Raw genomic sequence first — 16963 nt, forward strand, 5'->3', positions numbered from 1 at the left:
TAGACCTTAACCGGTCAGTTACCAATTACTGCAGATAGTTAACTTGTGAGTCCCATCTCACCGTGGTTTTTCCCAGTTGGGTTTTCCACGTATAAACACTTGTGTTATGGTGGATGTTTTACTTGTTGTGGATGCTTTAATATCACTTTGGATTGCATGCATAGTTTTAAGTAAACTGGTTAAGTGTTTTTACCGGTTTGTGTTTAAAGTGGTATTGTTTTTGCTATCACTGATTCACCCCCCCCGCCCTCTCAGTGCTTTATAAGTCTATCGGTTTTTGGATAGAAATGTGAAATTTTGGTGAATTTTTATTTGGTTGAATTTCATTTTGGAGGTAATTTTTATTTTTTGGGGGAAAAAATAAAAATTTTAAATTTGAAAATTTATTTGAAATTAGGCTCTCAACTTGCTCTTAGAATTTGAAATTTGAAATTTTATTTGGAATTAGTCTCTCAACTGATTCTCAGACTTTTCTTTTTGCCTCAATGTATGATGGTCTCTAATTTTTATGGCAAGGAGGTTTAAACATTTCATTTCTCCATCTCCTCTATCTCTGCCCTCTCAAAAAATTTCAAATTCTTGTAATTTTGCATAAAGGCATTGTAAAGTTCTATAATGCACATTTACAGAAAATTGCCAAAATTCAAAATTAGGACAAATTTCTAATGGCAACTCAAAATTTAGTTATATTTTATGAAAGTGGTTAATTTTTCATGCCTAATCCATCAAAGATGATTGCACACTATATTTATAAAGTGTCATTTTTTGCTTCATTTTGGTTCAACTTATGGATTGCACTCATAAAGTGCCAATTGTAAGGGGGGCGTGGTGTGTTTCTCACTACTAAATTAGTGGGGTAATATGTGTTGAGTCATGTATGCTTTTACATACTTATTCATTTCTTTATTTTGAGTCACTGTTTGTGATAATATGGGGAGTGCACATATAATCATGAACTGAGATAAAGTTTTATTTTGGGGGGTGGGGGTCCATCATGTCAAAACTATAATTTTATCCTTCTAGTGTTAGGATTAATTCAGAGAACTTTTTTTCTTAGAAACAAGGGATGTTGATGTTGGCATTAAAGTTGTCATTGATGTCAACATGTGTGTGTGCAGGGCTAATGAAGTTGCAATTGAGTTGTTGTGATTAGGTTGATGGATCAGGTTGATGAAGATCACAGTGTTGTTGTAGACTCCCACAATGCCTATAAAGTCTATGAAGTTAAATCATGTATATCGGCAAGACTCCACTATGTTATACCGATCACATTATGGTTTGATAAGTAAGCATCAAGTGATCATATTGGGATAACTAATACCAATCTATGTTGTGTAGATAGTATATGCTCAGGTGGTCGTATCGACATAGCTAGGTCGATATTGAATAGTGAGGTGGAAATTGCTTTCAGCATAAGTCATGCCGATGTCGGGTCATGTGGAGTTTATGTTCTATCGGATTTGGATAGCAATGTCGAAAACCAAGGCAGAGCCACTTTTTGGGATAACAAGACAAAGGCGGAGTAGCATTTTTGTGTAATGTCAATAGTGTTAACTACTCTAACATCATTGTGTCGGAATAGCTATGCCGACCATTGAGACCGAGGATGCCTATCGGGGTATCTTTTGAAGGCGAAATAACACATTTTTTCTATGCCGATAGTGTAAGTTATTCCGGCTAAAGAAAATGCAGAGAAGACCCATTGTTTAGTTTATTGGAATAACTATGCCAATGCAGGTTCAATTTGAGTCATCAGAATAGGTTGTTTTGACATGTTAGTGTCCAATTGCTATGCCGATAGTGTTATCTGTTCCGATATCTATGTGCATCTCAGAGTATCCCATGCCGATAAAGTCTGTCACTGTAGAGTTTGAGTTTTTGGGATACCTATGCTGATAAAGGGAGGTTGTCTGTATCTCATCGATATAACTTGTTATGTTGATTTAGCATGTTCTGCCTATGCCGATAGTGATGACTATTCCGATGATGGTCATGTTTGCATGATGATTTGCAATCGGGGTAACTTATGTCGATAAGGTGTGTCAACATGGAGATTGCATTTTGGGATAACTTATGGCCGTAACTGAAATCAAAGGTGAAGGAGTTCATCAGGATAGGTTGTGAAGGTAGAGTAAGTGATAGTTGTCCGTCTGACAGAGATTGTTATGTTGATGAAGGGACAAGGTAAGCGATCGATATAGTCAACCCAATACTTGCAGCATAACACGAAGGTTAGAGACAACATGGAGATCAACCTATCTAGGCAACTCGACAGTCCACATGGATGATTGACCTAGATGCAGATTGAGGAGAATTTGAGGACACATTGCATGCCAACAAACACAGAGATGATGTGGCACGTGGAACCGCCATGATGATAGTTATGATCAAAGTCCTCCTAGCTGAATCTTGCAGATCAATGGCTTAGATTCAAAGTTGATCATGAACATAGGTTGGCGCGTCTAGAAACTTGAACTGATTACTAGCCAAATACAAATCGATTATGTGAACGATCTGAAAGCTACATTGGAAATTGTACAGATTAAGGGACATGAAAATGAGGAAGAACAATAGTTGTCCTGCATGTGATGAGTTATGATCCAACTGACTGGTTGGAGGTGATGTGTGCTTTATAAACTCAGCTATGGATATAGTGAAAAGTAGTTGTCGAAATTGAAGCAAAGAACAAGGACAAGAGTGACGAAGAGAAAAAGTGTTGCAGAGGTAAACCTGAGAAAGGAAGCAGAGCTAAAATCAGAAATAGGCAGAAAATTGAGCAGGAACAAAAGACTGATTTGGGGAGGACAAGAAGGCAGAGACAAAGAGTCAGAGATGAAATATGTTTAAGGTATATCTCTCAAAATAACATATAGGTGTTACAAAACTCATTTGTAACAAGGTTTCTGTAATTGTATTAAAATTGAATCACTGTGTATCTTTGAGTGGGTTCTCAGAGCAGGGGTAGGTGCTCCTTGAGTTGGTGCTCAAAATCTTAGGGGTTGGTGCCCTAAAACATATTGTAACTGTGATTTACATGTGAGGTTGGATTGGAGCAGTAGACTCCAACAACTATTCTCACCGAGGTTTTTTCCCACATTGGGTTTTCCTCATAATTACTGGTGTTATGTGATGTGTCCTTATGTGTGTATGATTCTGGTTTTGTTTTACTTGTACACACACTAGATTGAAGTTTTATATTATCAATGATTCATCCCCCTCTCAGTGTTCACTTGTGTTCATCAGTTGAATCACTATCATGATTGTGGTCTACTAACCTAAATTCTTGGACTCATTATTGAGCCATGTGGAAAATATCAAAAGAACAAGTGGTTTAACAAAAATGAAAAGGTATATGAACTAATAGGCATTATAGTTTATGAAGGATACTTTCATCACATGGAGAACATTGAGTGCCATTTCATTTCTTGGACCATCATCCAATAATGGTTTGGAGATCTTGAATCTCCATTCAATTGTGATGTTCCCTTTATTGACACACCTATTGCTCTAGCTTGTGTAGACACACATTTAGCAAATGATTTGTTGACATATAATGCTCCTTCACCTATTGTTGTTTTCATAATTGAGGACAATTCATCTCCTCTAGTTCAGGATGTTACTACTTATTAAGTTGCCATTAGTTTTATATCCAAAGTCATTCTATATACTTTAGTCGGTTACTACTACCGAAATATTCAGTCGGTATGCACAGAGCAGTCAGTTATAGAAGAAAGTAGTCACATAGCCCAGTATACATCGAGCTGTCTACCAAGTAATACTGTATGTCCACCGAGAAGCAATAATGATACACCGAGTGAAACATGTTACCAGATTCATTGAACCTAGACACACATGTGGAAACGTGTTACAAGATCGAGGAACAAAGAATCGTTATCACATTGGAAATTGCACTTAAGGATTGTGTATGATTTTGAGTTCATCTATCCAATGAAATATTTTGTATGGTTATTCATTCGATAAATCATGTCTATAAGATTGAAGCAATGAACCAGATCACCGACATAAGAGATCTATTTATACAACATGGATTAAGATAAGATAATATACAGATAAGAAGAGATATAGAGGTGTATGAAAAAAAGCACTGAGTGTTATGACTATTACAGAGACACAAAGGTCACCGAGAAGGATTTAAGAGAACAGTCAAAGAACAGAGTAAACAGAAGGGTTTACCGAGTTACTTTATGGGTTACCGAGGTATGCTATAAGCAAGGTAATCTCATTTTGAGCACATAGAATCTGCTATAACATTTCAGATGTAAAGTTGCAGATATTTGTAAAGATTTTATTGTAATATTTTGAAGTTGTAAGAGAAACCTTTAACAAGGTAAAAGACTCTAACAAAGTCTATAAATTGTAAAGCCTTTAACCAGGTGCAACATTTAGAATAAGTGTTGTAAAATCCTTCGGCAAGGTAGATCTAAAGATCTTGATACTCCTAACAGGGTAAGCTATCAGAAATAGCTAAACATGTAGCTCTAACCGGGCACTCTTTATTATTGCTATAGTAAAGTTGTGGGTGCCATCCCCACCACACTTTTTCTCTCTAACCAAGAGTTTCTGCGTAACCAAAATATATGTGTTATGGAGTGAATCATGTATGATTGTTATCTATTTGTTTTAGCTTTATGTTATGTTGCAGTAGTTTTTGGTTTATGCATAACAGCAAAGATATTGTTGATAAAAGGATTTGAAGAACTGATTCACCCCTCCCCTCTCAGTACATTAGCTTTCCATATTGAGCCTAACACAGGATACTTCATCTATTATTACTACTTATAAGTACAGTGATGCTTCTTTGATAGCTTACAGTGGTTCAACAAGATCTTCATCGTCTGTTAGATTCAACTCTTTGAGACACATTTTTATTAAACATTACATCTTTGTTTGTAGAGTCCCACATTTCTAACTTGGAGGACACTATTGAGGATATCCATATCCTCTTTCTTGATAACTTTTATGAAGTTGATTCTTCTTCTTCTAGTGTTATGGGTGCATCTTACAACCCTCTTGTTTTATCTCTACATCACATTTTGTCACCATTAGGTGTCTACAGACATTAGTGTGAAGGTATTGAGCAAAAATTAGAGGGGTCATCATTTCCTTTGGGCTATGATTTGCATTGGTCTTCACAATATTCTAGATTGCCATCTTCATCATTGTGGCCCATAACACTTGATTTGACTATGGTATCTTTTGGCATTGACATGGAGACACTTGAGTAGAGTTCAAAGGCATCATACATCTTGTTTTTTCTTCTCTTGTATTCCTTTTAGGATTGGAAAGACAACTTGCATAATTATGTGCAACTATATCTTCCTAAGGGGGGAATATTGTTCACTGGGCTTGGATCATCTTCAACATTCAATGTCAAACATCTATCATCATTGTAGAAGACTTTACATCAAGGTGGAGTTGCATTGTCTCACTCCTCTCATTTGGGAAGGTTTTTTTCCTCACATCGGTTTTATACTTCTCATATTTTACCCTCATTTAGGGGGAGTTTTTCTCCATAGGGTTTTATCCTCTTCTTTATGAGTTCATTGTACTTGGTTACTTTATTATGCTTCGATGTTGGGACCCAATTTTATCCTCAACTAAGCTAATCATAAAGTGGGTGTTGGTGTGTTAATCCTTCTTAGGTGGCTTTCCTATGTAGTAAGGTAGGTAGGGTGGTAAGTAGGACATTTATTTCATATATGTTCCTCCTTCCTATGCATTTATCATCTTAGTAATTAATCCATATTCATTTTTTCTCTTGCATATTGCTTCTTTGTGTATTTCCACTTGTATAATGTTCTTAGCTTAGTCTCACAATGTCTCTTTCAAATTCTTCTCTTGCTTGTATTATAACTTATAATGTTGTGTGTTATTGGTTCTTAGACATTTCTTCAATTGTTTCTACATGTTTCAAGAGTTGCTTCACCATTCAATTATACTAGTAAGAATAGGTAATTTTAAGGTAGCTTCAATTATCTATTTTTCCTTTTCTCTTCTCCAACCCAATTCTTAACCATGGCTCTCTTCTTACCCTCTTCTCAACACCATCCACACAAATTTTGGTTAATCATTTATGTTCTTCAAGTTATGCTCATACCTTGATCTACCTTATGTACTTACTTTATCAATTTTTAGATCACAAGTTATCCATTCATATGGACACATTCTCATATTCATATATCTTTTCAAATCATTTCTTCACCCCCATTAAAAAATCACTAATTTTGACAGGAGGTCCAGGGAAATTACCTTTTAGTGGGTCTTTGAAATAGTATTCATATATAAATATATTTTCCCAATTGCTTCCAGAAAGGTTATTCTATAAGGCATAGTGTGAGATAATCTATAAGAGTAATTATAGCCTCATACAGTTTTAAAAATGTATAATTTTCATTAGAGAACCAATCTACCTAGTTATTCTTGACCTTTCCCTTGGATTTCTTTTTATATGTTATGAGAAATTACATAATTTCCTTTATCGGCCAAGGTTTATACAACCACAAATTCTTCAAAAAGGGATTAACAAAGAAATCCTTGAAGGTGTAATAAAATGTTCATATGTGTGCTCTTTATCCTTATGAATTAACATAGTTGCATTGGTCTAACCTAATGTATTGGTAGAATGGGGACACATTATTTTTGTCTAATATGTTGTTTCATTCATCAAAATATTATCTCTAGAATCTTCTTGTCGGATTCAACTTTCTAAATTGCTCAACTTTTCGATGAATCCCTTGTGCTAGATTTCCTTCAAAATGTATAATGTAGATTCCAAATATCTACATGAAAAAACAAAGTACTTTGAGATTTTTATTACCTACATCCATTCCAACAATTTGACATATGGTTCAATCTCATCATTTATCTACATGAAAAAACAAAGTACTTTGAGATTCTTGGAATTATGCTTCAATATTATCTACATCCAATAGTTCAATCTCATCATTTAGAATTGGTCTTAAGCTAGATGATTTGTCCATAATTCTATAGCATGGCAACATTATTTCTTTTTAGTTGTCCTTATATCCCTTTTATACTCAAATATTGTCTTCTTAGATCCAACTTGACCTTTATCTCAAGTTTCAACCTAAAAACCTTTTGAATTCTAGCCCTAATAAGTGTAAAAATAATATTTCATTTTGATCTTTAATGATTTGTTCTTTTATATCATAACATACATGCATTCCCATTAAACCATTTACAGTGTGCAAGAAAGAGTCACAACCTTTTCCAAATATAATGTCCTTGAATTAATAACTAGCCTCGATCTATCTCAATTTATATACACATATAAGATATATTTCATATTATTTTGGTTAGGGAACCCCTAATGTCACTTTTATCATCTTAGAAGTAGTCGTCAAGTTTATGGCCCTTGGGATAGTTTCAAATGTATATTAGATAGTAGCTCTCTTAGAGGCCATTTTTATAATTGAGGTAGAATACAAATAGAAGTTTCTAATTATTTTTCTAAAACTTAGTGCACGATTCTTAGTAAGATGATAATTCTAAGTTTTCTTCTAATAAGTTCAAATATTTGAGGAAACCCAACCTTGTATTTGTACTTTTCTTGTGCAAGTGAAGTTAGTTTCTCTTCCCTCCATATTTATTGCTTTTGATCAATCTTAAGCATCTTTTTATAAGTTGTTTAATTAGCATATAATCTCTAGAACTGGGGGTGTCAACTATGCGATTATTTCTACAACAGTGGAATTGATCTAGATCAGTTATTGGCTTGTAATTTTGACCTTGGATAGGTAGGATAAAATGAGAATTAAGGTTGTTCCTTAAGGATGTGTATAGATGAAATTAGGTAGGGTTTTAGTTATTTATCAATTTTTTCACTAGAATATGCTACAAGTGTACACCAAACATTACATTAGAGACCACCCTATCAAAATGGGACCCAAAATGAGGGTAAGAAGTGCATGGTATGAGATTTTAACAATTACATTTTCCCTTTACTTTGACTTGTATGTGAACCACTATACATTTGCATGTCATTTCTAAAACAAGCATTCAAAATGAAAGTAAAATATTCATTCATATAAAAAGGATATAGATATAAGGATATCAATTTGGCACATTCTCATAGTGATGCACTAACTTGTAAAAAATAATGATCACCATTTGTAAAGAATTTCAAATGGCTACTAACTATATTGCCTAAAATGTCAATGAGAAAAAAAAAGGAAAGATTCAAAGTATATTCCACTTGGAACACAAATAGGACTCTTCTTAGAGTACAAAAAATAATGCAGTTTCATCTAGAGTGAAAAGAGGAAAAACAAATTTGCTAGAAGAAAAGCTAATATTGTGACTGTGAGTTGATCATTGTGATCATACTCATCAAGGAAATATTAGTAACATTATATGCCCCCTCTAGGTTTTTGCATACAAGGGATGTAAGGAATTGGAAAAGAGAAAAAGATATACAATTAGGTAAAACCGCACAAATCTGGAGGAATTAAATAAATCATCATATTCAATAAACATGCAACTTGAAATGATTAAGAGTTGGTTATGAAAGCATGTTTGAAAGATACTCAAGTTAGACGGTCACCAATGTCACCAACATGATCAAACCTGACTTCCTTAAGATAATGCCATGAAAGTAGGGATAAATGTAATCTAGCATGAAAAATATTTTTAAGGGGTGAGACACATCATGTAAATAACTAGAAGAGATAACCTTAGAACCAATATTTTAATGAATATCTAAACCAAAGGGATTTCAATAAATACATTCTAAAGAGCATCAATCAATTGCACTATAAGGTAAATAGTAGTAGCAATATTCACAATCTCATAAAAAAGTGAAATAGAAGAAAAATCATGCCTCTTTATTTGTTCTAAGTGTACATCATGATCAAGATCATTCTCGTCATTGTGGTTGTTATCCATCATATCAACAAATATCTCATAATGATCTAAATTTTGAACCATGTATGATTAAAAGGATGACTTCTTCTCGAAGGGAAAGCAGGATATGATAGTTTGAATTTGGAATAAGTTCAATAGATAAACCCTAAAAATTATAAAAGGATTAAATAAGGGAAATGATAATATACAAATATTATAATTTATATATAAGCCTTAAATCTAAAAAATAAATAATAAATCACAAATAAAACCTTAAGGCAAGGGCCTAAGTGGATGTAAGCTTGGATGAGTTCACCAATTATGTATTGGAAAATAATATGTCCTATACAGATAGAGTAGGATATTATAATTAATTGCATAATGACTAGTAGTTATTCTAGAATAAATAGGCAGAACTAATAATACTATTATGGTCAAATTTAAAGCAATGATACTTACTTTTAAGCTTGATGAAGATTCTTTGCATAATAGATATTACCAATTTATTCACCAATCTATCAATGCTCTAGAAATGATATGATGAATGCTTTCGTATCACCAAATCCTTTGTCTAATGTTTTGGTTCTCTTTCATGCTTGTGGAACTAATTTTTGTGCCCACAAATTTGAACCGTCTACATAGATTTGAACTCTATACATATATATGAATTGTCCTAAAATTGATGCCAATAATCTACTCACCTTATTATCTAGAACTCGTGTTTGAAAAGGGGTGGTGTCAATAAACACTTATTTGGAGCTTGATAAGCTAGGATTGTTCTCCTTTTGTTAAACCTTTGTTCATAATTCAACAATTTAGTGCAAATGATAGTGAACATGCAATGACAAACCTTACACATTGTTGATGTAAGATAATGCTCTAATTTTCATGCTATGTTATACTCTCTATATGATGATACAATGTGAGTAAGAGCACTCCTAGAGCGATGTTCTAATTGATTAAAATAAATTCTAGGGTTTATTGTTAAATGCAATGCCTCAACATGCAAGTTAATGAATTTCATGTTCAAGTTGGCATATAAGAGCTAGTTGGAGGGAGTAAGCTACACCCCTAAATTTAAATTTAAATTTACAAGTTATATGGTCATTTTTTGCTCACAATTTTGACTTGACACAATTCCATACCTACATATTTAACTTGTGGTAGAGAGTAGATAAATTTTGAATCAAGATCAATCCACTGAGATGTGTGCAAATCAAATCCCGTAAGTCCTATATTATTTGTCAACGCTTATGTTAGATTATGCCACTTATATACTTATTAGACACTAAAAATGATTATATAGAAAAATCCAAAATGAAAAGAAAAGTAAAAATTATAGAATTTTCACCATGTAGGTCTTGAGATTGATTGTCTCCACCTAAATTGACCTGTTGGTTGGCCCATTTGGGCTCAATCTTCCACCCAAGAGGTTAAGGGGAGAAGACCCAGTAGTTGTGCACCCTAACTTCATGCTTCTCAAAATCCTGCGTGGAAATTTCAAATCACTCCCAATTTTTTACAACAACTTACTTGGCAAGCCCCTTGCTTATAACTAAGGTTTTAGGGCCACACATCAAATATGATGCCACATCAACATGCTTTTCGCCAAGGTGTCGAAAACAACCCCCAAAAAAGGTGAGACCAATAGTTGTGCAAAAGAGGCCCCCATACTTGTGCAGGTGATGTGGCATTACATGATTGGTTGCTTTTTACAATAAAAGGTACATTTCATTCAATTACGGGTAGTCATCATAGCAATAACAATTTTAAAGTCATTACTATTGGTCCAATGTTCTAAAAAAAATTGGACATTAAATCAACAAGCATGGATATTAAATCAACAAGTATGTGTATTAAATCAACTACTACTATCACAACAATTGGAACGTGTATTAAATCAACAACTACTATCATAACAATTAGAACGTGTTCAAATATTAGATCCTTTCTCTTGAGATGGTTCCCATAATAAATTTAAAAAAAAATTATGTTTATTATTTTCCACATAATAAATGTAAAAATAATTTTCTATTATAAGATCTAAATAATAAAAAATCACATGATGCCCAACGTGTAGCGTGAGTATATTGATTACAAAGATACGGACAATAATTACGAGTAAAAAAACCCGTGATTTACGCTAATTTATACCTAAATTTGATGGCCGTCTTGCTCTATTCAAGTATTTTTGGTGTGAACAAAATACATCTAAAAAATTTGATTGACCGGCACGGCCCACCGTCAAATTTAACCCAAAACTCTACCTACTCTAGTTTGCTTACCCGTTAAGTAACGTCTATGTAATTCTATTAACGGTCATATTCTCTTTTTGTCCTTTCCTCGTCCGAATCTAGTGCGCAATGTCTCGTGTAAGACAAAGCTTTGCCTTTCTGGATTTCATGGCTGACGTCATCAAATCAACTCAAATGGGCCCCACGCCCGCGCCTCCAACCCATGCATAATAACGGCTAAAACAGGGCTGCTATAAAATGCATCCTGCATTCTGTAAAACCAGCCAAAATCTACATTTCCTGCCACTTCATATCAGAATCCACTTCATATCATATCATTCTGATGATAGATTTGGATCATTGAGTTTGATTTGAAATGTCGATGTAAAAATATACATACAATCAAATTCAGAAATAAGTAATGATCTATCAATCTATCAATTTTGCTGCAGAAAATGGCAGGAGAAATGCAATGTACAGTGCTGTTGATCCTTGTTTTGCTGAATCTCAGTAAGTATAGCATTCACAATCAGTAATTTGTATCAAAGGTCCAATTTTTTTCCTTTTTTCTCACTCAAAATCCTCTTTTTTTTTTTTTTGTTGCTGCAGCAATGGCGGCGAAGGTGAGCAAGAACATTGGAATAAACTATGGTCGACTGGGGGATAATCTGCCGGCGCCGCAAAAATCAGTGGCACTGATCAGATCACTAGGATTTCAACAAGTGAAGATATTCGACTCCGATCCGACGGTCCTCAAAGCTCTATCCAACACAGGCCTGAGGGTCGTGATGGCGGCGACAAACGAAGAACTGGCGGCGCTGGCGGCGTCACCGGCGGCGGCCGCCACTTGGGTAGCGGAGCACGTGCAGCCATTTTTGCCCTCGGCGCGCATACGAGTCATAACGGTGGGCAACGAGCTGCTCAGCCACCCAGAATGGCGGCGCTCATGGCCGCTACTTTTCCCGGCAATGCAAAACCTCCAAACCGCCCTGGAAACCGCCAATCTCCACCGTCAAATCAAGCTCTCCACCTGCATTGCCATGGACGCCCTCAATTCTTCCTTCCCTCCCTCTGCCGGAATATTCCGCCCCGACATCGCAGATACCATTTTACGCCCAATTTTGAACCTGATTTCTTCCACAAACTCCTATCTTTTCATCAATGCGTACCCTTACTTGGCCTGGTCGGTAAACAGCGCCGAAATACCGCTCGATTATGCGCTTCTGGCGGCTGACGGTGCCGCCATTTCAGACGGGCCGTTTCGGTATAGCAATTTGTTGGATGCGCAGGTTGATGCTTTTGTGGCGGCTATGGCGGCGCTGGGTTTTCCGGACGTTAAAGTCGCCGTCGGCGAGACTGGATGGCCTACCGCCGGCGGACTTGGTGCTAGCGTTGAGAATGCGGCGATTTATAATGGCAGACTTATGAGCAAATTGGGGACTCCGAGAAGAGCTGGGGTTAAAATGCCGATTTTTATTTTTGCTCTGTTTAATGAAGATCAGAAGCCTGGGGCTGAGACTGAGAGAAATTGGGGAATTCTTTATCCAAATGCTTCTCTTGTTTATGGCCTCTGATTTATTTGTATGGCTTCTGTTGATTTCATCCATTCTTTTTTTTTTTTAAATTGTAAAGCTCAATGTTGATTCTTTTGGAGTTAAAAGTAAAATTTGGAAACTGTCTCTATCATGTATGGAATATCTATTATATTATATTTATAATGTAAAAAGGATAATGACGTTTTGGTACATTTTAGGAACTCATGACCGTTAAAATTTGAGTAGTATATAAATAAAGAGGGAGGGAAATGTGTTATTAATTATTATTATTTAAAAATGATGGTTGTATAATTTTAGTTTATATTTTTTATTTTTAATTTTTTTTAATTGTAATAGTTTTAGATTTAAAGAAAAGATTTAAATTTTTCTTTATTTGAGTAGTGTTATTAATAAAGAGGGAGGGAAATGTGTTATTATTATTATTATTATTTAAAAATGATGGTTGTATAATTTTAGTTTATATTTTCAAATTTTTTAATTGTAATAGTTTTAGAATTAAAAAAAAATTTAAATTTTTCTTTCTAACTGAAAATTTATATGATATTAAAATTTGAGTGATAGGAAATGGTAAAAGCCTCAACATAGGCTTTGCATATTATGCTTAGACAAGGTATATTGGTGGGCTCACAATCATTTAAGCACCTTATTTGAATAAATCTAGGTGGTTATTGAATTAATCTAGTTGGCAATCAAGTATCTATTATATTGTATTTATAATGTAAAAAGGATAATGATGCTTTGGTACATTTTAGGAACTCATAACCGTTAAAATTTGACTATTATTATTATTATTATTATTATTTTTTGATCGATAAAAGGCCGAGGCCAAAGAATTTTATTAATTTTAAAAAATAGATAGAATTACATAAATTTGACTATTATTATTATTATTATTATTGCTCTTATTATTATTGTTATTATTATTATTATTCTTGTTATTATTATTATTCTTGTTATTATTCTTGTTATTGTTCTTATTGTTCTTGTTGTTATTGTTGTTGTTATTGTTGTTATTATTGTTGTTTGTATGATATTAAAATTTGAGTGATCTTGAGTGATAGGAAATGGTAAAAGCCTCAACAATAAGCTTTGTATATTATGCTTAGATAAGGTATATTGGTGGGCTCACAATCATTTAAGCACTTTATTTGAATAAATCTAGGTGGTTATTGTGTTTGTTTGGTTGTTTATCTCATTATTTTACTACTTTGACACTATTTGAATCTAAAAAATAAATAAACAAGTCAATACCAAAAGTCCTAATTATGCCTATCATTAACTTCAAGTTAGAAAAAATTAAAGTCTAAATATTGAAGATCAACTTGGTCCAAATCTACTTGATTTAGAAGTACATTGCAATCAAGTTCAACCTCAAAATATCTATTTGCCAACTATCCCATGAGATTTATACTTCACTAAAGAGATATGATTTCTTCTAGGTACACCACATGTCCAAAATCCTTATTTACGAGAAGACTTTGCTTTAGATATACCCACAAGACTAACTAAAGAACAAGATGTCAATGGAGAGTATGAAGACTATAATGAGTGCAAATGGTCATACCAACTTGTTTGACAATGTCCAAAGTCAAGTCCAAATGAATCAATACCTTTTTGAAAATAAGGATGAATGTCCTCACACAACTGATAGAGATAGGAGAAAAACTTCCTCTTAAATATATCTTGCAAATTGAACATTTATACATCATGAGCCTCCAGACATAGAGCATGCCACATTAGCAACCCTATATATGTCAAAACCAAACAAACATTGCTCTGTTCCTCTTTATTGTGTTTTCAAAAGAAAGGTTGTAGCACAACAAGATCCTCCATGTTGAAAATAAGTCACACCTAGACTGAAAATGGGTTGGCCAAGGAGAGGCGCTAGTAGCCTAGATGATAGATCACTCTAACAACTAATGGAAGGACCTAGGTTCAAGTCCTAACTAGTTCATATGAGCTATAGCTTAACATGTGGTATTAGAGCCAAGATAGGAGCTCCAAGCACTTGTAGTGTGACTTAAGAGAGGTGTTGGAAATAAGCCACACTTGGATCGATAATGAGTTGGCCAAGGAGGGGTCAGTAGCTCAGTTGGTAAAGCACTCTAGCAACAAATGGAAGGTCCTAGGTTTGAGTTCTAACTGGCTCAACAATACCAATTAAAATCAACTCATACTTGATCAAATTTAAATTTTAGGTGAACAAGTAGCAAACATAAACTCACATGCAAGTCCTTCATTATCCAAACCTTCAAAGCATCCACAAACCAATCCACATCGAGAAATTAATTGAATAAATGATTGATGACCATACTTTGTCTTACCAACACCACCATAATAGGGCTCATCATTTTTCCAAGAATGGAAAGCAATGAAGGGCATTGTCCAAGACGTATAGGTGGGAAATCATAATAAAAAAAATAAATTTGAGAACTTATGCACATATCATTTTGATAGGGCTATGTAATAAATCTCTTTTTCTCCATATTTTGAACCAAAATTTGATAAGTATGAAATAAAAGGTGACCCAAGAGAGCATGTAAAAGACTTCTTTAGGACATAGTGAGAAATGTCTTATAGTGACAACTACTTAAAGATTTTTTTCCCATGAAGTATAGGAGGAAAAGCACTAGAATGCTTTTTACACCTCCCTAAAAGTTGTGACAATATTCCCCAATTTAGCAAAAAAAATTGTGAAATATTTCTCATATAATGTAGAACATGAATTGACAAAACAAAACAAAACAAAATACTAGAGAAAGCTTCTCATCCTTCCTTCAAAGATGAATAAGCTTGGCTAGTAGGTTTTGTTGGGCTATCCCATGAAAATGATTTGTTACCATTTTTACTAGAAACCTCAATCCTAAAATGACATTTCATTTACAAGTTCATTTTGTCATATATTTTGGTGAATACATTTCCAAGGAAAAGGAGTACAATTTAAAGAAAGGTATCATTGCAAAGGAATTAATAAAACTTTACCAAAAATATTATTCAAACTAAGTACAATACTTGATAACACCCAAATTCATCAACAAAAATAAAAATGAATGCAAGGCATATCCAAGTCACTCAAAGTTCCCCTAACATTACCATCTCAAGGTGTCAATCTAAACCAAATTTCTAAAGAATATAATACAATCCTTTTGAAAAACCATTAGAGGTTCTATTTCACAAACTACTTGTTATAAATATGATAATTATCACACAAAAAAAACCTATAGATGATAACAAAGCCAAAGCTACAAGGTTTAGAAAAATATTGAATGGTGATGAGAGGGAGCTATAGCATCATGTGGGATAGGGCTTGTAGGCCCTTGTTATATTATTTTTCTTCATTTTTTCTTATGCATGAGTGCTTGTGAGGGGTGATTATGGCAGGAGTGTGGTACAATTTTCTATATCGCAGGTTTCATTTTTTTGCACCTTTTTTTGCTATTTATTATTATCATTTTTTACGTGAGTAGGTTTGGGTGAGGAGTTGCGAGGGTAATTTTGGTGGTGGAAATTCCTTTCTTCTTCTTTTTTTTTTTTTTTTGCTAAAATATGGGTTTAGCTAGAGGTTTAGGGGTTAAATAGAAAATATCTTTTCATGAGGTTTTGATGGGGATTGTTTGTGCATGCCAATGTTGTTAATTTTTTTAGCAATGTCTTAAATGGAGGGGAGGCTTGTCATAGTATGGTGGCCCTCATTTTTTAAAAGTAAATGGATGCCTTGAGAAGAGCTAGGCTTGTTTGATTTTAGTGATTCAACTAGACTAGTAGCAAAGGATGTCTACTATTTAACTAACCATACTTTGATTTGCAAGTTTATGAGAATTGGCTCTCTCTCTCTCTCTCTCTCTCTCAATGTTGGTTTCGTTGGAATTTGAATCTCGAGGGTGATATGGATGTGATGTTGGTGACTAATAATGATTTCATAGTGGTGTTTTCCTATAGGTGGTAGATCATAATAAGGCCTATGAGGGGAGTCCTTATTTTTATAACTAGGTGGGTCTATTCATCAAGCCTTGGCATGTTTGATTTAACCTTGTGGAGGAGATTTTGTCAAGGGTTCATGTTTGGGTTTGACTTCCTTGGCTCCCGCTAGGATTCTAGAGGAATGATATTTTGCATATGATTACTTTGTTGTTGGGAAAGCCGATGGGGCTATTGCAATAAATGCTTGATAAGAAGGTAATTATTATACTCATATTTGTATTGAAATTAATTTAGATAAGCCCTTTCCAGATTTGTTGGAAACTTATTTTGTTTTTGTACTTGTAGAGGAAATGTCCTAGTTTTAACCCT

General features: G+C 34.2%; 1 protein-coding gene across 1 annotated transcript; it reads left to right on the top strand.

The window, feature by feature from the left end:
* The first annotated feature begins 11392 nt into the window (after positions 1 to 11392).
* On the top strand, positions 11393 to 12862 carry LOC131078672 (glucan endo-1,3-beta-glucosidase 11). Its single transcript, XM_058016423.2, has 2 exons — positions 11393 to 11627; positions 11727 to 12862. Exons 1-2 carry the CDS (start codon positions 11573 to 11575, stop codon positions 12689 to 12691), a joined length of 1020 nt encoding a protein of 339 aa, XP_057872406.1. The 5' UTR covers positions 11393 to 11572; the 3' UTR covers positions 12692 to 12862.
* The last annotated feature ends 4101 nt before the right edge of the window (positions 12863 to 16963 follow it).

The sequence above is a fragment of the Cryptomeria japonica genome, chromosome 2 (assembly GCF_030272615.1).
Source record: "Cryptomeria japonica chromosome 2, Sugi_1.0, whole genome shotgun sequence".
Taxonomy (NCBI): Eukaryota; Viridiplantae; Streptophyta; class Pinopsida; order Cupressales; family Cupressaceae; genus Cryptomeria; species Cryptomeria japonica.